Source organism: Sabethes cyaneus, chromosome 2, assembly GCF_943734655.1.
Source record: "Sabethes cyaneus chromosome 2, idSabCyanKW18_F2, whole genome shotgun sequence".
Lineage (NCBI taxonomy): Eukaryota > Metazoa > Arthropoda > Insecta > Diptera > Culicidae > Sabethes > Sabethes cyaneus.
The window spans coordinates 188,493,763-188,517,057 of record NC_071354.1 but is presented as its reverse complement, the minus strand read 5'-3'; the positions used below and the strand labels follow the sequence as shown (position 1 = coordinate 188,517,057).

At 39.4% G+C, this 23,295-nt stretch overlaps 1 protein-coding gene across 1 annotated transcript in view; it reads left to right on the top strand.

Moving 5' to 3' along the window:
- The first annotated feature begins 4,073 nt into the window (after positions 1–4,073).
- Positions 4,074–23,295, top strand: part of LOC128735061 (protein N-terminal glutamine amidohydrolase) — a 61,630-nt gene continuing 42,408 nt past the window's right edge. Inside the window, exon 1 of the mRNA XM_053829537.1 lies at positions 4,074–5,000. Coding sequence (XP_053685512.1) covers positions 4,930–5,000 — 71 coding nt within the window. The 5' untranslated portion in view covers positions 4,074–4,929. The remainder of the gene's footprint in view (positions 5,001–23,295) is intronic.

Sequence of the window (23,295 nt, the reverse complement as noted above, 5' to 3'; positions counted from 1 at the left end):
AAATCGAAAGATGAGTATTTACGCTGCTAACATGGAACAGAAATGGAAATTTCGAACAACGGAATTAGCATAAGCATAGCATACCGCCCGTGTGCTGCTACTCCGTTATTGACCAGGACCGATGAAAATTGCAAAATGATGCCTGGAAAAGCATACTTGGGACAGCATGCTATTCCTCATTGTGCATTGCGGGTCCTGGTGGGATGGGAAGGAATGTTAGTCCAATACTTGTTGCTACTAAAGATCAGGGAATCTCCTGCATCTTCACAAGTATTTCGGGAAAGGAATTGTTGTTAGTAGATGGGGGGATAATGTAAGTATGTAAGCTCTAGTTATATAAGGTACCCCGGGGCAAGTGAAACTTAAAAAATGCATAGTTAGGATTTATTTGACTGTGTAATATATACCTATGATTATTTCGAAATTCTTGCAGCACAGAAACTCTTCAGTGGTATCACTTCGAAGGTTTAATTACGAAAAAGGCCTATCAATTTACATGAAATGAATCTGGAGGAGAATTTTTAAAATCATGGCAGTAGGTCCCACTTGCCCCATTTACCGGGGTAAGTGGGACCTATATTCAAATTTGTTTAAAAAGCATAAAATAACAAAATTGTGTATGTTAATTTACAGCAACGTTAAAGCATTGCAAGATGCAATCAAAGAAAATGTTTCCACGAATGGTTCGTCCAAAAATGGCGTAACAACATCAGATAAAAACGGATGACTTTATAATTAATATAAAACACAGATCGTGAGCAATTACATTGTAATGCATTATTATAATGGATTGTAGTTGGATATGTAATTGCATCCAATTCTTGCGAGATTGTTTAATAGCTCGAAAATACGATTATGATCAGTTTGTTCTACCATGCCCAATACGATAGAGCCACTAGTGAAACTATCATAAGAGATAGTTATGTTAATATAGATAGTTCTACTAATTTCGAACAACGGAATTTCCGAAAATCGGCAAAAAAATTTTCATTCGATTTTGTGTTTCTTTTCGTATTTTTTGCTTGGAAAATAATAACGTATATATAAAAAGCAAGAATAGATCCAGTTTAAAAGTTTAAACTTCAAGTAAAAATGCTAAAAACGCAGTTTGTTTGCTCGATTAAAAAAATCTCTGTTTTTTTTCGCTCCTCTCTTTAGCTGGTCAACACCGGAAAGACAAAAACTTGTTTAAATATTTGTTATGGCCTAACCTATTCACGCAAAGCTGGAGCACAAAGGTTATATAAAGGGCACTATAATAGCTTAACACATGTTTTTTTTTGCCTCAAACGAAATAGGTTGTATAAGTTTTCCAATTTCAGCTGAATAAGTATTATAGAATTATTTACATAAATTTTATTCGATGCATATTCAGCTATGGCTGTATAATAATGGCTACTAAAATGTTTAATCAGTGCATAAATGTTACTTGGGATGTCAGCATAATCATTAAGATTAGGGCACCTCAGCCGCAGAAGGTTAAAATTCCAACATTCTTCCTGCGTATATGAGCATTATATGGAGCATGGGGCCCTAACAGTTTAATATTTATGAAAAGTAGAATGATTTTGGATGAACAGCTAATTTTACTGTAAGTTCCCAGAATTCGAGCTGTGCATATGAGTGTTATCGGGGCTTCCCAAGTAGCACACTTTAGGTCCATTTAGTTGAAGCAACCGGATTACGACTGAAATTAGTCATATTTCGGTTACCACAACAACTTTGTAACGACCGTGCTAGTAGGGTTGGGTCCCAGCAGTTCAATTGTTGCAAATTTCATTCAACACGAAGCTCCAAAAATTTGCTATTTATAAGAAACATAATGAATTCGACTTAAATAGAAATTTAACGAAAATTTGCAAGCATTGAACGTGCTCATATGAGGCATTTTTGAAGATTAGGGCCAAAACAATTTACGTTAGAATCAGATAACGTTTGTGATTTATATAAACATATAGCAATCTCAGCGATTTATCTTCTGGCACAAGCAATTCAAATTTTAGAAACATTTGCATTTAGATTCTAAATTTTAGAAGATTATTTTTGATGTTCTTTATCTGCAGAATTCTTGGCATTTGAGTTACAGTCAGAATAACTACACAAAAATATAACAAAGTTTTACAATTCTATTTGTAGGCTTTCAAATGTTTGGCCCCGGTGGGCCAGGTACTAATTAATCTGTTCTCAAACGGCTGATTGCTGAATATAAGTTCATTTGTTAGCATAGCATAGCAGAACATAGTCCATTTAGTGAAAGATTTTTGTTAGTTGGGCTAAGCTTTCACAACTGAACCCTGATTGAAGGACCGATTGTTTTTGTAGAAATCATATGCGAAAACGTCAAACAAAATATAGCTAGGTCTGCGGCATGTTGTAAAACAATAGGGGAGTGTCGTCGTGGTTGGGCCACATTTTGGAATTCGTCCATAATTTTCGTTTCAAAAGGAATTTTGGAAATTTAAACACATCGCTGCAAAGGTCTAAGAATAAGGTATGTTTCCGGAAAGTTTTGAACTGTTTTCTTGAAAAATAAAAAAGTTATAAGAATTTACGTGAAGACAAAATTTTTGTCATAGTCGGGCCATGCTGTATAGCTTGGCCCACCGCAGAAAATCTAATACATACGTATTGAAAATCTATATAGTGACACGAAAAGAATGAGTTCCGTGAACAACGGCTCATATAAGTACAAATACCCTATTTTTAATTGCATTTTTGCAAAATTTTGGGCGATCTTGTAAAATCAATATTGCTACAATCGCCTTTTCCGAAGTGTACAACTACAATGATTAAACAACAAAAATCTAGGATTCTATCGTGTTAATTTTGCTTTATTTCATCACATTTTACCTGACTGACATTGTCTAGCGGTTATTGCGCTTCTGCGCTTAAAATTATGGTGGTCCAACCATGACTACTCAAGTGGCCCGACCTATTCAAATAGCTCTTTTCTAGTATTTCACCTTACCCTTCTCAAATACCTTACTGGAGAGGATTATTCTATAGTCTTCGTGTGCAGCGCAACACGCTCCATACATTTTCAAAATTTATCTCGATAATTACATTTTATGAATCATTTCTTGAAGAAAAGTTCATTGCGCCTGGAAAACCTTTTTTGTAAGATTTAGTCAGTGAATTCAGTACGGGTGTTTTGAATACATGATTGAAACTCACAATATTGTGAAAAGTTAGCTATCACAGTAAGGAGTTTTCCAATGGTTGTATCATAGATATCATGAGTTACTAAAACTGTAAAATTGTGATGACCCGACCATAACAGTGGCCCGACGATAACGACAATACCCTACCTCTTTCGCAAGATTTCAGTAAATATATAGAAAAGCTTTTCTGAACCATATGCTTACCAAGCGACACCCAAAAAGCTTAATCTTAGACAACAACCAAACATCAGCAAACGTAACGCCCTGTTTATCGTTTACGTCGTTACTGTTCGTTCTATTGCTGCTCCCGCGACACAGCGCTTTGTTCGACAACGGATGATACTTCAACAACTTTTCGTTTTACTGTCATTGACAAGGCATCGCACACATTTAAGGTTCGCGTGTTTGCAAAGAGAATTGTGAATTTAGCTCCAAAGTTTTAGCCTTATTCTCGCAGTGTCCTTTTATGTTTCCGACCCGGGTGGAACGACAGAGTGAGTATATTGATTGCGAGGACACACATTATTCTACAACCGGTCGCTCTCACCAAAAGGCAGACGCTCTCGCAATGGTTGATATGCGAAAAAGGAAAAACCACAGCATTAGCGACAGAGCTCAACATTTCCTTCACCGTTTATCATAACACATTTTCTCCTCTGATTGAACGCAAGCATAGTCTGCGATCTAGCCGCGCGTGGTGGAGCCGCCTGGTTCCAACATAAACCATTGTGAAATAGTGTATAGCCGCCAACAAACGGGAGTGTGCTTTTCACCACCCAGCAGCATCCGTCTAACGCAAAGCTCTCCTTCCCGGTGCGTTTTGTGTGTTTTCCCTGGTTATGTTGTGGGGGCTGCAAAGTTTGCAGTGTTAGGAAAATTTCTCGCATTTTGATGGTTCGGGGTGACTTTTGGAAAAATTCTGAGCAAAAATTATACGCTGATAGTGTAGTGTGACGTCTAATATGTGAAAGAACCGTAAAAATCCTTTGCAGGATATATTTCGGATAGTGTTAGAAGATTTTTTGTGTGCTCTTTGATAAACAAAATTTTTAAGACATAGCTGTAACATTAGTGTCAACTAGTGCTAGTTAGGATTTTTAATTGCATCCTCCTATAGAAAGATATCCAGTTGCAAAATAGCCTAATATATGAGTCTAATATACTATTGAATGGAAAGTTGTTTAGTGCAAATTAACGAATGAATTAGCTTCGACGGAAATTAAGTAGGTAGTACGGCCTTATGTGAATTGTAAATTATCCTCCAGAATAGTGGAGAAGCAAAGAACATTAATGAAGCTGCGTATATTCCTTTATACTTCACTTTTGTCGTGATATTTGTGTTTAATAGTGTTTGTCTGATAACAGCAACTACAGCTCGTTTACTAAAAACCGGATTTATATTTTTTAAACGTGCCCCTTCAAAATTCGCCACGAATAATTTCCTGTTAAAAAAATCAAAAAAAGGCATCCTTGATTTGACTGTGCGTGCTAATGTTTAATTGTGCTTGAGTTTGACCTGTATCCGTGCCAGCCAGTTGTTTCCAGACGTGACTTGAACCACATTAGGTGAGCCGCAGAACAAAAGCTGACGGGAGCGCGCGAGAGAAAGGAAAGATAGAGAGCGAGTGATAGTGTTTTTCCGAGCGGATACCCTCACCAAGGCGCTGTTGCTGTTGCGAATTTACGCACGGAAAATCCTTGCTCCTTCTGCACCACAAAAGTCGGTGAAAGAATCAGGATATCACATAGATCAACGAAGTGAACAAAAATGTCGGCAAACGATGCAAACTTCATGTTGTTTTCCAACATTAGCGATTGTTCCTACGTGTCGTGCTATTGGTAAGTGCAAAACGAATAGTTAGGTATCCCTGCTATATGTTTGTGCCGGATGCTTTCTCCTTGCTTGGGTGGGTGGAATCAACAGGCACGCAGGGAGCACCACCCGCAGGGACAATCAATGGGAATGCTTACCCAGCGTACCCCCGGCAAACTTTGACGATTGATAGGTGATGTGCGTTTTATTGTATTTTGATTAACTTGCCGATTGGGAAATGATTACTAGGCGATTTCCGTTTCGAATGGGAAATTTGCGTGGGAATTCTTTCACCGGTATGGTAATCATACACTGATGATGAATATTTGTCACAAGATTTTTTACTTGTACTTTTATGTTACTAACTAATATGTGTTAACATACATTAGTCCTTGCAAGGACAATTGTTTTAAAACAGTTGAGCTGACTCTTAGTGTTGTACGACTAATTTGAGTCATTAATAAGATGATTAAACTGAAACTATCGGAAATGTGCTTCTTGATGTATTCTATTATAACACTTATGAAACAACTACAATTGGTACTACTTACGTTTTCCACACAAATAGAAGCTACAGAAGTGTGCTGTATGGTAAGTTTCGCCGACTTGATCAAATCACATACCCAATGCTTGCATTTTGGTCCAAAAAAGTTTGTAATCATCAATTGATAGCGGGCTCCGTTAACCGTAACGTGCCGGCCATCACCATTTTGTAAAATATACGAACCAATGGTTCCGGCCCATAGCCTACCACAAGCAATGCATTTCTGGAATGTGTCAATTCTGTCTGTTAACATATCTATTCTATATGCAATTCTTCTTCAAATTGATCTAAGGGGATCATTTGACTTCAGTTCCTGGATAAACTCTAATTGAGAGGGTGATTTATCTATTTTGGGCAGGCGTTACGTGTACGGTATTTTAGATATTTCCATTTGATTTTGTTGTAAGTGTCCACAATAGAGTACGCGTAACGGTTGTGCAAAATAGATAAATCGGCCTACGGTTTTAGTACAAAATTCTTACGTAAAATCGTTCATGTGCTTGATTAATACAATTCCAATTGCAGAAAATGACGGCAAACTGGAGCCTAAGGCAGTTACTTCAAACACATTTTGTGAACTCAAACAGTATTCGTATGTCGAAATGAGTACAATCATACGCAATTTGTTTACTGTGGCTTGAATTTCGCGCACTAGGTCGATTTTAGAGCGTTCATTTGTAAAATTCACAGAGCACGAATTTTCATAACAAAATTCAATGAGTTTATACGTCTGTTTGGAAGTGAGTTTTTTCATAATGAAAACCGTAAGCTGTTAAAAAAATAAAAGTTTCAAAAATAAAACTCCATAAACACGATCACCATTTAAGAGATTGTAGAAATCGAAGAGCACATTTACATAGTAAACATGTTATTTTCATCATAAAATAATCGTTTTTAGTGCTCTCGCTCGTGCTTCCATTGAAGTTTTGGTCAATAAAGACCCAAAGTAATAAAGAGCAAAGTAATGTTTTGGCGCTATATTCTGATGAAATTTTGCCTTCTGTTTTAACGTAGAACTACGTTTTTGCTTTCTATTCTATAATGGGGTGCACTTTAGAAGTTCGAGAAATGAGCATGTACGGAAATTGGTTAGGATTTGCACACTTATAACTCAACAATTTTTCAGTCTTTCAAAGGATTTTTGAGATATTTGCATCAGTCGATCAGAAATTTTTCTAAAAATTGATTAATATAACAAATATAACAATAATTTGTCAAAATACTTTTGTAAAAAGCATAAATAGTAGGGATTAGGCCGTATGAATAAACCGGTTTGCTTTGCTTTTCCCGTGTAAATCTTATGGGAGAGTTTAGTTCAACGCTTTTATTCATACGGCCTATTGTCAAGAACGAACGAATCAGCCAATCACATGGAAGCACTGTTTTGCTTCCCAGGCCCGGTACGACAATCTTATACACTTGCGGTTTCGTTTACTTCGATTCTAAAAACAAGTAACCGAATCCTTGCTTTCCAACAGGACAGGAATTATTCATTTACCATAGGGATGGGAAAACTATCACTAACTACTGATAGTTATCAGTAAGCAATAATATCACTAAGTATCAGTAAGGTTTCGCTATTATTGATATTTACTGATATAGTTACGTTGTCCCGTTAGAAAAATTAATTGGATTAAACTTATTGGTTGGTACTTGCGTACGATAAACGTGGATGTCACAATATATTGTAGTCATCGTCAGTAGCCTGAAGCCGGGGTAGCTCGTGCTGATCCAAGCAGTCGCCTCCATTTAACTCGAACTTTGGCCACTCGTCGCCAATTTTCCAGTCGTCTCAAAAGTCACAAATCACTTTCGACGTGATCGTGCCATCTTGCACATTGAGCCCCTGTTCCTGATGCCAGTAAGGTTGTTGAAGACAACCCTACCCTACTGACCTAGCCTACTGACTTTCGCCAAATGTACGATGGGATTCTCTCCAAACAATGCCTGTAGCTCGTGATTCATACGTCTCCACCACTCTTCGCTTACAGTTTGTACTCCGCCAAATATCCGCAGTACACTTTTGTTCGGACACGGCAAGGGCGCGTATATCCTCCGTGAGCGACCTTACGATTCCATAAAGAACTACTAATAAAAGATTTGTGCATTATCAGCTTCGTATGGTAGCATATGCTTCTTGATCGTAGCGTATAGCGAAGGATAAGCTCGATTTCCCGCTTGACTGCGCCGCTGGATTGCCTTACTAATGTTGTCCACGGTCACCAGCAATCCAAAATAAACGAGTCCATCTATCACTTCTAGTTCGTCGCCGTCAAAGGTTACTATCCATGAGAGGCACGCGTTTGGCTCTTTGGGGTCTCTTCCTTTAATGTATGTGATCTTTGACGTATTTATTATTCATCTGATCTTCCTAGACTACTGCTTTCAACCTAGCGTAGGTTGCCTTCACCATCGCAAGGTTCCTACCCATGATATCAGTCATCTTGTCACCTTGTCTCAACCCTCGCCGCGTCTCTACGGGTTTGTCCCCGAAATGTGCACGAATCACACCACTTGATCCAATAACTCTGATCAGTAGCGTCAGTTTATCTGGGAAACCGTGTTCATCCAGTAAGTGCAATTGCTGGTCTTGATCGACTGATTCATGTCATGCGTAGGCATGATGTGCTCCCAACATATTTGCTGGGTGGTAAAAATCTGGTTCGCAGTTGCGCGAGCCACCATAAAACCCGCTTGGTAAATTACAAAGTAAACTTACAATGAAGAACGCAGTTATAATATTAAAATTTTCCATTTTTTGCTTCAATGCCCTGATGAGTAAAATTACTGATATTTACTGATAGTTATCGGTAACGTACTGAAATTACTGATAGTTATCAGTAGCGATTTTTAATGATAGTTCCCACTTCCCATCCCTAATTTACCAGTAAACCTGGACAAAATTGAAGTCCTGAAGGTAAGCAATTTTGTAAAAATTCAAAACTACCCTCACTCTTTGATTGTTGTTATTATTTAAACATTGGACCTAGACGAACTCGATGTCCTGAAAGTAAACAAGTTTAAGAGTGTAAAACAGTTTTACACTCCTATCCTTCCAATTACATCTACCCTTCGGTCGATTTTGGTATGGTTTTTATTACAGAGCCTTTAACCTGAAGGGTCCGAAGTTCGGTTCTCCCTTCGATCGATCTTATCATTTGAACATTAAATCTAGACGAAGTTGATGTCTTGAAAGTAAACCGGTGAAGAAAAGAACGCATTCACTTCTCCTTTTCAACCGATTATATCGAAAAAATATATTCTAAACTGAAGTCTTGTATGAAAACGTGGTAGATGGATTATTCTAGCATGTGACATGAGGTACAAATTTTCAGTATTTCTTTAAAGCCTAGCTATGAAATTCTTTACAAGCTTTTGATTTAATTGCTGCAAAGTATAAAAATAACTGAAAAGCAGGGAGCCAAGTAAACTTCCAATGTACTTAGAACGATAATATTAATTGGAAATTTTCCAATCTGCGCGATTTTAAGTAGCATTTTCATGTGCCGATAATGTGCCATAATAAATGACGTTTTTAACTATTTTCGAATAAACTGATAAGAGCGAATTAGTTTTGTGAATGATAACCCAGCTTAGCCAAAAGTTTTGCATTTAATGACAAATATTTTATGATTTGAATAAGTTTTTTTAGCCAATAAACGTATATCGAATGTCAACTGGTGTGTAGTTTCCAGCCAGTTACCTAAAGTTACCTAGTGCTACAAGTCACTCAAAAATCTACAAAATGTGGTATCACCGCCAATGACCAAAGGATGTGTGATTGTGACTTGGTGGTTTAATTCTTTATAGAACTACAAATTAGAAGAAACTGATACACAAGATGCAGGAATTTGGAAAGTATAATCTCGACCTCATCTAAAAATGTTATAAATTTACGTAATAAACTGTGGAACATTTGAAAAATGCCCAGTGTTATCGAATCGCATCTACATTCGTAGTTCTACGTTAGCGCAGCGTTCGTGCCGTTAGAGACATATACCTTCATACTTTTTTTATTCGACAGACTTCACAGTCAACTGTTAACGGTTGTGTGCAGGACAATATTGTGGGACCAGTGTTGTGATCCTATTGACTAACAGTATCTCCCAGACGAGATTCGAATACACGACGTCTGACTTGTTGGACTAGACAGACCTCGAAGCCAACTGGGAGACCGATATCACAGCAAATTATGGTCATCATTGATTGGTGGCAATTAGGTGGCGGCATGGCTCGTCAAAGTGTTAAAGTGATTATTGTCTAAAACGGGGAAACCACCCAATTGTTCGCTATATTATCATACCTCAAGGGGTGTTGAGCGTGTAGAATAGTCGCTCGGTGTGAAAATCGGTTTGTAGGATGCCATGCATTGGTAGGATGAGCGCTGGAAAATTCTGTGTGGTACTTCTGGTTAAACGAGATATTATCACAATAGCGTAACTTTGGCCTGAACTGAAACTTTCCTTCTAACACAAAGCAGATTACTAATCAATAAAATAGTGATAACGGATGGTTTGGCTCACGTTGTACAGACAGTGAAACATAATTAATCAGGAATATTGTTAGTTGGAAGTTCGTTACTATACGGAAGGTCAAAATATGTTTATTGTTGTTGTAGAAGAACGCAATAGCGTTGAAGAAGAATAATCGTTGCGATTATCGGATATCAGCGTTATTCGTACCCGCAAAAATGAAAATTGAAAACTGGACCTTATTCCTGCAACAACCCTTTCTGCTGCCCGAATCATTCAGCAAAATATTATCTATTCTCGTTCGAAAAGTGCGTGAATTGTAAATTGGCGAACAAAAAATGTAACCTTACGAAGGACAAGGAGGTCAACATTACCCATTAAGCGTGGAGCCTCAACTGTCCGAAGAACGCCCGAGAAATGGTTAACCATTCGCAATCAACCGCATCTTCCGTCGATGCTACTGGATCTTCACTTGGACGCAACGATTTTGATACTATGGAAGTCACTGATCCTCCCACCATAGTCGCGCTACAGCAGCCTTCGTTCATCAGTTGTCCCGGCGCTGTGTATGGAGTTGGAGCCTGCAAAAAGGCAAGTACGATAATTTAGCGACCATATGCGCTTGTGACACGTTCATCAGTTCCAGTTACCTGACGACCCATTATCAGCCTCAACCTGGCTTCCAGTTTTCGGGACGTAATAATGCTGGTACCATGGAAGCCCCAAGTCCCACCACCACGGTCGCGCTCTTCCCGCCTGCACACAACAGTCGTCCTGCCTTAAGTGTGGGTGTGGAGAAGGGGTTTTCCATCGCGTTAGCCAAGCTAGGGTAAGGAACGAGTTAAGCAGTGTCACCTATTTTAATCAGTTGAACATAAATGAGCCGAAAATGCACTTTTTATTCATATTTTCAAAATCTTTTGATAGGATCATCTTCACAAATCACTTAACCATACATTTGATTCACACAAACACAATTTATTGGGTTTCCGACAAGAAATATGATGAATTAAAAATTGTTGTCCAAAAACGTACATTTTTCAGCTGCTCTTCAGCAATCGCCACCTCGCTACTAACGAATCCATCACATTTCAGCACTGATTACAACCACTCTAAAAGTCAAGCACTCAATTGTCACATACCATATTATTCACGCTCTTTTTTTCTATTATCTAAGGCTTTGTCACTAGCCGAAAGTTTTATTATTTTCTAACAAAACTGAAAACAAATTCTGAATTGACGGAGCCTGTTCACCAGTAGCAGCAGCTGCAGCACAACTGATGAACTATCGTGTTGCCAAGACACTGTTTCGGTTCTGGAAATAAGAATTTTAAGTTTGAAATTAACTGAAACCTCCTATGGTGAAAACGTTGTTCAATACTTTCAAGAGAAATGTATGTTCATAATTAATTTTTCTTTATTAAAAACAACACAAAAGACAGCTTTTTCAATAATTTTCGAAGATTTTCTCAGTGATTTAATAAAGCAACGATGTGTTTCAATGTTATTTGCTTTGACAACACTGTTCTGAGTCGGATCGTTTGTACTGCTATATGTTTACCTCTTTTGTTCTCCCACCATCCTTATGAACAGCGAGTGAGACGTCAAACTCGCAGTTTCCCATAAGATCACCAGAGAATAAAAGAGACGACGAATACCGTTTGCCGAACGGTGCGGTGAGTGTATGCCCCGATAAACAATTTAGACAGATGGCATTTTACGCATCTATGCCGATACGCTATGCCGATTACGCATCAGATGCCGATTAGTAGGTCGCGGATAGGAACGCGAACTTACTGAATAGGGGGAAAAGTTCGAGGGATTTTTTAAGGGGACGTAAAAGAATTCAGATTTCAGGATTGCTTAAAAAAGCACCTTGCGGGTGAAAATGGGTTCGGCCTGTTCAAAATTAGTTCCGCTGCTCCAACTTTTAAAGCGAAAAATCAAAAGTTTAGCTCAACAATAGTGTCTTCCGATGGTAACAGCTTGAAGAACTAAAGATAGCAAGAAGATTGGTATGCTGATATCCCCCACTTAGTCAACCCATCGCTTGTAATAAGGTAAAACAATCAGTGACCCGCTTAGACTGCTTAAAACTAGTTCTTTACCCTAAATACAATTCAGTCTCGAGTCATTTTTCTCCTGAACTGTTCCATGGTTCTAGCGCAGCAGATGGCATGAAAGAAGGCGGCGACATATAGGCCCCATTGACAGTTGCTGACGTTGCGGTGGAGTATCAGTCCAAAAGTATCAGTTTTGCTCTGTCCAGCCTCTTCTTCGTTGTAGCCTCTGCTGCTATTCTACTGCTACTGAGGGAACCCTTCCAAAATCTGCCTGTAGCCGCCTATACTATCAAAATGTTAGAGGACTCCGCACTAAATTCGACGACTTCTTCATGTCAGTTAGCGACGCTGAAATCGACGTGGTGATTCTCACCGAGACCTGGCTCAATGATCGGTTTTATGCACCGCAGTTGTTTGGAATGGAATATAATGTTGACGCAATGACCGCGACCCCATTGGCTCGGGCAAATTAAGAGATGGACTCGTACTTACAGGGTGTTCAATAAGTCCATATACACTTTAAAAATGTGTTTAAAAAATAAAAATACAATGAGTCAATTTTTATTGAAGCAGTGTTTATTGAGAACCTTTACGACATATTTGGTGGAAGCACCCACCTTTGTGCTTTATGACGAGCTTGAGATGTTTTTCAAAAGAATCACAAGCGGAACGCACCTGGTCCATGGGCATCTCGTCCCAGATCTTGGAAATGAGCTTTTTAAATTGGTCCATAGTGCATCTGCTGGTCCATCTGCTTGGCCAGCATGTACGACCTTACATAAAAGTCCAGGAGACTAAGATCCGAGGAGCTGGGAGGCCACAAAGCTTTATCGAGAAAATCAGCCAAATTCTCCCGACACCACGCTTGGACGATATTCGCCGTGTGGGCCGGTGCGCCGGCCTGTTGAAAGACGTAATGCTCTTTCCCGTGGAGGTCACAAAGTGCCGGCCACAACCTCGGTCTTATAGTACGCGGCGTTGATTTTCACGTTTTTCTCGATTAACACCAGTGGAAGCTTTCCACGCTTGGATACGGCCCTCAAACCATCACCGACGTGGCGCTCTGGAGCCGCGGGATGTTTATGTGGATGTGGGGGATGCTGGCCAACTTCGGCGCCCACAACCGATCATTTTGGACATTGTGCGGCTGTTGCAAGATCAGAAAATACGAACTCCTGACCAGCGTGTCGCAAAAGTATCAATTTTGCTCTGTCCAGCCTCTTCTTCGTTGTAGCCTCCGTTATCCCGTGAATGTTCCGTTTCTTTTACGGCTTGCATCCTAGGTCCTTCACCATGATGGTGTGGGCAGTTCCGATCAACACCTACAGGTCAACAGCGGTCTTCCGGATCGAGCGGTTCATTTTTCGACGAACCCGCTCCCTCACCACCTTGATGACTACTGGCGTCCTCGCCGAACGCGGCCGCCCGGATCTAGCACTGTCCTTGACCGAGCCCGTCTCCCGGTACCGACGGATGGTATTATAGATGAAATCCCGCTTCATCCCGTGCGATTTCAACCGCCGAAATATGTTGCCGGATCACCTCACCTCTCGCAAACAACTTTAGTACGACGTTGCGGTACTCCTTCATCGCGCGTGGTAAACAAATAACCTTGCGCGTCGGTTAGCCTATATATAAGGCTAAAGCTGACACCAATACCAATACATATAATGTACATGATGCGCACTTACACAACGATGAAAAGTTGTATTCGAACTTATTGAACACCCTGTATAGCCGTTTCTAAAAGATACAGTTCTTCCGAATCAGCAATCATCGATGATTGTGAGATTGAACAACTTTGGGTAAATGAGAATGGAGCAAACCGAACTATCTGTCTTGGCGTTGTCTACATTCCTTCTGTTTTTCTACTTCCCCGAAGTGCCTTGAGCGTCATAAAGATTCTGCATTCTCGGTATCCGAAAAACTAGGATCATAAGACTTTCATCTACTATTTGGTGATTACAACCAACCCGGTCTTTGTTGGAATTACTCTGCTTTTGGAAAAGTTCAAATTGATCATACTAACTCTGTATTCACTGCTGCAACCAGCGCATTCTTATATGGTATGGTATGCACTGGCTCGAAATCTCAACACATCTCAACTGATCAGCATGGCTTTTTTGACTGAAGTTTTTGGAGCGTCTTAGTAGAATACGAAATCTGGAATTAAATAAAAAGAAAACTTATCCAATTTAATTCTACTATGTATATTTATTCTTGACAACAAATGTGGTGCAATTCAGCTCATTTTATTTACAATATATGGAAGGTGGATCACAAATCATCACGGTGTATACCGACATCAAAACTTCGTTAGATCGCGTTGACCACACCATACTGCTACTCAAAATAATGCATCTTGGTGCTTCTGCTGCTTTTGTCCGGTGGTTGAAATTCTTCCTTGTAAACCGCTGTGTTTCTTTGAAATTAGTTAACACTGAGTTTTGCAACTTCCGGAGGGCTTAAGTGTTCCTCAGGGCAGCAACGTCGGTCCTTTGTTTGTTTTTTTTTTTTGACTTAGGACTACGTCTTACGGCAAGGTTTGGGATAAGGTGTCATTCCAAAAAATCGAAAAATGCAAGCGACTCGAAAAAATGAAAGAATTTGGAGCGCTAATAGCTTAGCGGTTTTCAGATCGATTTTAAATATTTTTGTGCCAATCGATCGGAAAATCTACGCATCAACCTCAATAATGATACCTATTGATTTCAAAGTACGCACTATTGAAAAATTGAAAATAATGAAGCATTGTCTAACTAGAAATCCTTGCTTCGTGATTGGTTGCAAAAGACGCCATCATAGTTTTAACGTGTTTCTAGAAAAAAAAGTGACAAAATCTCCCCGTCCCAACAGGTCGGAGATTTTCTACGACGATTGAACCTAGACCAATTTGATTTGAATTTGAGGCACTTTTACAATAAACTTACCGTAAAAACATAAAAAAGGCTTTGTGTCGATTTATCGCAATTATCGAGAAGAAGACAGATTTACAAGTGGCTGGAGGACAACAGAAGGGGAACTGACCAAGTGAGTAAAGTGAAATAAATAATAATACAGTAAAAGATATCCTATCAAAGTTTCGATTAATTGGATTGAACATGTAGTACCAAAATCTCATTTAGCCCTTGTATAAACTATTGATTAGATATGTTAAAACTTCCAATACTCCGGTAAATTATTTTCATTTGCATGATGGCAAAATCCACCATGATTCTGCCGGCGGAGACATGCAGCAAACACATTAGCGCCGTGATGTCTACAGCCAGTCGGCTGTTCTTAGCGCAACATGACATCATCAGCAGCAAAAAGGCTCAATGTAACAACATACGATACCTACTAAGAGACAGAGAAGAGGAAAGTATGTTAACATTCAACATCAGACCGAGAACCGAGAAGACGTCGACAATTTTTGCAATACTCATGTAATGGTGTGCCACTAACTTAAGCTTTATTTTTAATGGTTTCCACTTAGGTTGGAAATTTACCAAGATTAGGATCCTTTACCCAATGCCACCTAAAGTGAAGCATATCATGGACGTTCTTGTTGTCGTCGACAAAAAAAAAAAGAATCGTCAGCATAAACCCGTCTGCAGTAACTGATTCGCTGTTGTGGTCTAATTGTTGGAATACTTTCTGTATGAAAAGCAGAAAGTTTCTTACATCAATAACGTGAACCGACTACAGTATACAGTATGTATAGAGAAACATTTTGAACATGCAAATCACAATACCAAAATGAGAAAAATGCCAACCTAAATTTGCATATAATATTAGACATCCGACAGCATCTTTCGCTCATTTGTCGTTTTGCTACGCATTTTCGTGTGAACCCCATTGGCTGATGTGGCTAGAGTTCGCATGTCAATCATCAAGTATTCATCGTCGTCCTCGTCGTCGTCGTCGTCGTCGCATTGATTTGGGTGAATGTTATCGAAAAGACATCCGTTACGTGGTGCGCTTGCAGGAACTGATCCGCAAAAAAAGGTAATATAAAAAACCTATCGTTTACGATAAATGATTTTCCGGAGTCGTTTTCCAATATCGGCTCCTCAAAGAGTGGCGAAGCCGCAAATTGTTAGCTGCCAGACAGCAGTGGTTCATTACGACTAATGGTCAGCAGCGAAAAAGAAATTCGAACTTTGGCGTGAATAACCTTTGGGTCTAATTCAACCAATGCACTGGCGGCTCTTAGCCATTGGCTGGCAAACTGTTTGGAGATTTTGTATATTTATGATTATGACATGCTGCCACATGTGAGATTGAATGACTAATTGAACATTAATTATTTTTTCACGGTGGTAGTCTGAGATTGTAATTACATACACTGTGATTAAGTAGCGAATTGAATAAAATAGAAAAAGTTCAATAAATCACATAAAAAGTCTGTTACAAATCAGATAGCCGTACCAATCTGCCAAATTTTTCACAACTGTTAGAACAAGTTGATAATTTCGCGCAAAGGTTGAAAATATGAAGGAAAATAACACGCCATAAAACGTTTGGTTTTGATTTAAATGGTGATAATAAACATTTCTTATGTAAATGTTTTTTTTTTAGCAAAACCTTTCTTCTCATTCCTTGTTAAGATGTATGGCATACATTGTATGCAGTAGAAAATAAATTTAGTAGTTATTGTTAGTGCTCTGTGTGTGTGAGTGGGTTCATACGTTGCTCATGCATCAAGGCTTCCGATTAAGAAAACGCTCGAGAAACCGAAAATTTATGAGGGTTTCTTTTTTACGGTATCAAGTGATATGGAATCGGAGGTTACTTTTCTCGTTTTGAAAAGTTCTACAATCCGGTTGTTAGATATCCTTCGAATTAGGATACAGTTGCTCGACATCGATTTAATCCGATTGATGCTGATTTGATTAATAAAATAATATATTATTTTATAACCACAAAAGTATGGTGGGACCACTCACAACTACTCAACTGAGCTTTTCCCCAGAAGTGAATATTTTCGTTTCACGGTTTTTGCTAACATTATTGGATTGCGTAAGAGATAGGGTTACCGGAAAAGCATTGCTTAGTATGACAGTCTATAAAAGGATAACGTTAATTGTGAAATGGGTCTTCTTGCCCTCGAGAAACAGACCATGAATATTTATGAAGAATCTCCGAGTGTATCTTTTGAATTTAAACAGTGCATTGAGCCGTTTTTATAGTTACCTTAACGACAAAATTTATTTCGTTTTACTTTTTCAAGTTAAAATCCGACCAAGTAGTTGCAGCATCTGAAAGACTCATTATGAGAACATGTGGATAGCAATAATTTTTTTTCCTGGTCGGTAGAAAGCTTTGTCACTCTGTGGGCGAGGGTTATTTTTTTGGTTGTAATTTCCTTCCATTTACTACTGGTGATGGTAGTATTCTGTCATGCCAGACTGAGTGGTTCACAGTGATCCGCCTACACCGGAAATCACTTGCGAGTTTTGGCATTTGGCTAAATACAAATGGATACATGAGAATAAAACAACACAAAGCTGGTCGGAAGTGGTGTTTGTTTGTGCCGGAGCGTTTTCACATGTCTGTAATTATTCACGTTTCCATTCAAGCTGTCGAAAACTGCAATGTGTAATTGAATTATTATATCGAGTAATGTATGGCGCATGTAATATATACCGCCAAAGAGAGCAACTCCTAAAATGGTAGATTTCGACTTTCTCCTGCTGTGTTGGTATTCACCAACAAGTTTTTTATCCGCAAAAGTAACCTTTATGTAAAATATTTTTGTTTGAAAAGGATGTGAAATTCTCGGTGGGTGTGTTTGTGCTTGGTAATCAGTCGCGTTTATTGTCAATTTGTATTAAGGAAAAATCACGTACCAGAATTTAGAAGAGGTACTCAAAGCAACATTAAGTGAAAGTTAAATTGGTATTCAAGTAAAACAGTTATTTACCTGTGCTTCCGTTTTTTAAATTGCCCTCCCCTAAGGCTGGTACACAAACTTAATGACAGAATAGTCGGCTAAACTGAACCTCTCTGATTGATCAAGTAAGTCCAACTTACTTTAATGTTTCCCAAAGATTGTTTATGAACAATTCAATTAGTATTTGGGTAAAAATATACCAAAGGTAAACCAATGTTACTTTCTCATTGGTAAGATTTGAATATTTAGACAAATTTCTCAGCTCTTAACTGCATTACATACTGTTCAACAAGTATTTCAAATCAAAATTCGTTAAAGACATTTTTCCAGTCACATCACACTAAGATATATTAATTTCTCGACAACATCAAATAAACTAGCTCAGCCTCAATTCTAACACCACTGGAATTGCTATGTTTCTAACCAGCTCTCATGTACTTTGCTTCGGTAGAGTTGAGCTCTAAGCCCGCAGTTTGTTTTCTAGGTCACCTAAAAGTCTCTTGCACACCCTTGCGGTCGATCTTGATGACATTTATCATCCACAAAATACAAATACATGTAAGGTTTCGTAATATTGTACCATTTCTTTGCATATTTGCTCTGTGTATTGTTCTTTCAAGAGCAATGTTGAATAGAAGGTTTAAGAAAGCATGTTCTTGCTTCATTCTTTCCAAAGTCACAAAAGCGTTTGAGGGCTCATTCAATATTCTAATCAGAATAATCTGTTTCATTGTTTAAACGTTTAGCTGCAGTACTTAATTCATTTTATTGAATCGTACACTGCCTTGAAATGCACAAATAGGTGATGAATCTGAAAGTTTTACTTTCGAAAATTATCTGCTATCTGTCGCAGTGCACTTATTTGTTCTATAGTTGAGCGACTCCCTCGAAACACCTGCTTGGCATCCACCGACAAAGGAATCTAACAGTCTCCATTTAAAAACAGGGTACGAAAGATCGCAAACGTCCATATTTCTTTTCGTAGAGAGTATACATGAGACCTAAGCAATTCTCTGGCATTTTAACCAGATCCAGATTTTATATAACCGGCGCAACCGCATCGTGCACCTGCTCGCTCTTTGTGTTTAGAATTCGAACGCTGTCGACTGTGCTATGAAAGCTCCATATGTCATTTTTATCGTTTCTATCCAGCTTTTTACGAACCATAATGGCGGACGTGTTCGTAATATTTGAACAGCATTTTTGTCATTTCCCTAATACATCGCTCGTTTTCTGTCCGTACGTTCCTTTAGTTTTACCGTGAAAGAAAACGTGCGATGTATTAATGAAAATGTATTAATGAAAATGAAACCAGTGTTGGTGAAGTTTGATATACGTCGCACGCTTAGTAAGGAGGTTATAGAGTTTCCTTTTTACCCTGCCGCTGTGGTCCAAAGGTTCACCAATAGTGTTTGAGAAAGGAAACAAAAGCGGCGTTTCAGATTACAGGAGAATCAAGTCGCTCTGTGCCTGCTCAAAAGTATTTGAGATCCTTATCGGTGATTACTTACAGCGTAGTGTCGCGCATTATATCAGTACAGACCAGCATGGATTTTACCCTGGCCGTTCGATCAACACTAATCTTGTCGAGTTTTGTTCTTCCGGTCTCCAGTACATGGAATATGGTGCTCAAATTGCCACAGTGTATACCGACATCAAAGCAGCTTTTGATCGCGTTGACCATTCTATACTTCTCGCTAAAGTGCAGCGCGTAGGTTCATCGGAGCCGTTTGTTCACTGGCTCTACTATTTCCTGTCAGACCGTCATCTTTCTGAAAAGCTTGGCCATACTGAGTCTCAGAGTTTTCAAAGCACATTTGGCGTCCCACAAGGAAGCAACCGTGCACCACTCCTTTTCTTATTGTACTTTAATGATGTTTGTTCAGCACTTCCTCCAGCATGTAAAATTGTGTATGCTGATGATCTTAAGCTGCTGATTTCGAAGCCCTGCAAAAGCTCATAAATTTTCTAGTTGGTGCGTCAACAACAGGCTTAACATCAGTGTCGCAAAGTGTTCGGTAGTAAGTTTCACCAGATGGAAATCTCCAATTGAGCATCGTTACCTGATAAACAGTCAACCAATTCAGCGGGAGTATCTTGTGAAGGATCTGGGAGTTTTTTTGGATGCCAAGCTAACATTTCAGGTGCATTTTAGCCACGTAATCAACAAAGCGTATCATAATCTTGGCCTTATCATGCGAGTTGCCAAAGAGTTTCGAGACCCTTATTGCCTGAGAGCACTATACTATACGTTAGTGCGCTCGATACTTGAAACAGCTGCAGTAGTTTGGAGCCCCTACACCGAAATCTGGTCCACTAGAATTGAGGCGTTTGCCGTGGGTCAATCCACTCGAACTTCCCCCATACGAAGACCGTTGCAAGCTTCTGGACATGGATACTTTGGCGAAAAGGAGAAGAGACTTGCGAGCAATGTTTATTGTGAAGCTGCTTTGTGGTGAAATTGATGCTCCGAACATTTTGGCGAAATTAAGCATCACTGCCACATCAAGATTTCTGCGTTCAACAGACTTTCTACGCCTGCCCTATCATCGGACGATGTATGGACAAAATGAACCTATTCGTGCAATGTGTGTTTGTTTTAACAATGTGTATCATCTGTTTGATTTTTCGATTAGTTGTGAAGTTTTTAAGTGTCGTTTGTATAATTTAATGTAAAGTGAATTTATCATGTAGACAAAGTAGTCAGATGGTGTTAGGGAATAAATAAATAATAATAATAATAATAATCTGCGATTTACAGTACCTAGAGGAAAAATTGGATTCGAATCCGGTTGCAATTGGCTCCCCTTTGATATAAAAACATAAATCAAGCTGAAAATTTTTCTTATTGCTCATTCCAGCCTAAACAAACTGATAAATGTGTGCCTAGAACGCTTCTAGCATATTGAGTAAAAGTCATACTAAATTATATAAGTCTTTTTACGCGTTTTTTACGATTTTGACGTAGGACTACGTCTTACGGCAAGTTTTGAGATAGGGTGTCATTCCAAAAAATCGAAAAATGCGAGCGTCACGAAAAATGATAGGTTTTGAGCGCTATTAGCTCAGCTATTCTTACACCAATCGATCGGAAAATCTTCTAAGAATTGACCCAAATAAAGAAAAGTATGAATTCTTGATGTTGAACTATTGAAAAATTGAAAATAATGAACCTCTGTTTTACCAGAATTCTCGCTTCGTGATTGGTTGGAAGATTCTTTGCGATGATCTAAACCTATACCAATTTGATATCTGTGCTTGGGAAGTAAGCCAAAACAAGTGACCAAGCTTCCTCATTTCAACAGGATTTCAGGAACACCGCGGTTAAACCTAGACCATTTTGATGTCCTTGCTTGGGAAGTACGCCAGAGAGAGTAACAAAGCCCCCTCGTACCAACAGATTTCTTACGAACGCGATTAAACCTAGTCTGTGTTAGGGAAGTGTGGTAGAAAAAATGACACAAGCTTGCTTTCCCAACAGATCGCAAATTCATTACTGCGAGACGATTAAACCTCGGCGAACTTGATATCTGTGTTGGAAAAATGTGCTACAGCTGTAGTGTCCGGTTATAATACGACTCTGTATGAATACGCATGCTTGTCGTTTCATTAGACGTGTAGTGAAAAGATGTGCTGTTGATAAAATAGGATTGAATTGGTAAAATCCCTTCAACGTGGGAAACCATGGATAATAAAAACAATCTTTAATTTCAGTAAGGTAGCTGGAAAGCAATAGTTTGTGTTCTTGATTTTGTTAAATTGTTTTCAAATGCACAATCTTTTGAGAATTGAACGAACGCAATGTTACTACTTTGATAAATGTTACATTACAACTTACAACATTGTTACAACTCATGTAGCATATATATATATATGTTGCATATAGCATGTATACATGAAGAATCGAATGATTACAAGCATGAATACATACCACTGTCACTACAAAGAGACTTACGTAATCCTGCGTCACCTATATATGCGGTCGTGTACACAAGCTTACCATCGGTGGGTGAACGACAATCGAGCGTCGCCGGACGTAGAAACGGGTAACACTCACAGCGAAATAACGACGTTCTGTATGGGTCGTTATTCTAACCGGGACTTCAATCCCAACGACCCAAAGCGGGTTTTGTAAAATGAATTGATTGGACAGGTTCTCACCTTGTCTCGAGATTCAAAGTATCAGCATAATTCAACTGCAGTATCGAAGACTACTCTGTGCAAAGGGCAGCCCGTGCTACTTAATTTTATCCGCTTTGGACTACGGAAGACGACATTTTACATACGACGTTGGTTCATAGGGGCCAGAAATTCACCAAACCATTTCGTCCGTGTAATACCTATTCAAACACCGCAGTCCATCGGTTTCAAATTTTGTCTGCTTCTGATCGCACTATCAGCAGAAATTTCATCATCAACAATGTAAACAACGACGATAGCTGGCAGCAAATGGCCCAAATTCTTGTTCCTGCGCTGGTCTTCGGTAATCCGATGCACTCTACTCACCTGATCCAGCCTGCTGCACCTGAAATGAAACTATACAAGGCCCTTTGAATCTCGGGACAAGGTGAGAGCCTGTCCAATTAATTCATTTTACAAAACCCGCTTTGGGTCGTTGGGATTGAAGTCCCGGTTAGATTAACGACCCATACAGAACGTCGTCATTTCGCTGTGAGTGTTACCCGTTTCTACGTCCGACGATGCTCGATTGTCGTTCATCCACCGATGGTAAGCTTAGTGCATCTTACACCTGGGTGAACTTGCTGCGCGTGATTGCAGCCCACACACAGGTTGAAGAATGCCAGCTGGTAACACTGCTCGCAGAATAGCAGCGGTGAGGCTGCTCGCTGAATGGCGGGGCGGGTCGTCGGGCGCGTTGATTTACCTCAGCGGCGGTTACTCCAAACAAATGCAGCCGGTCCCCGAAGTTCGACGGTTTCCGGCTGCGCTGGCACGATGCTGTTGGTCCGCGGAGATCGACGCGAATCCGGCTCGAAGGACCATTTTTTCGAGTGACTCAGTACAGCGCGGAGAAGTGTGGAGGAGTCTATGCCACTGCCTATGGATATGTTTCTTCGGAATAGATATCACACGAGTATTCGTTCAAAGTCTACATTTATCAAACACTTATCTTAACATAGCGACTAGTTAAAATTATGTACACTATTTACATCGAACGACGTGCACGATTTGGCATCTACATGCCTAGTGACTATACGGCATCTGAATGCCTACTGACTTTCAACTCACTTTGCTGCTGCTGTTCAGAGTGGTTTTATAACTTTCGGCCACAATGTCAGTATTGTTGGCAGAGCAAATAAAGGCTTAATTGTCGACAGCAATTGCGCGCGAACTGGTGCGCTTGGG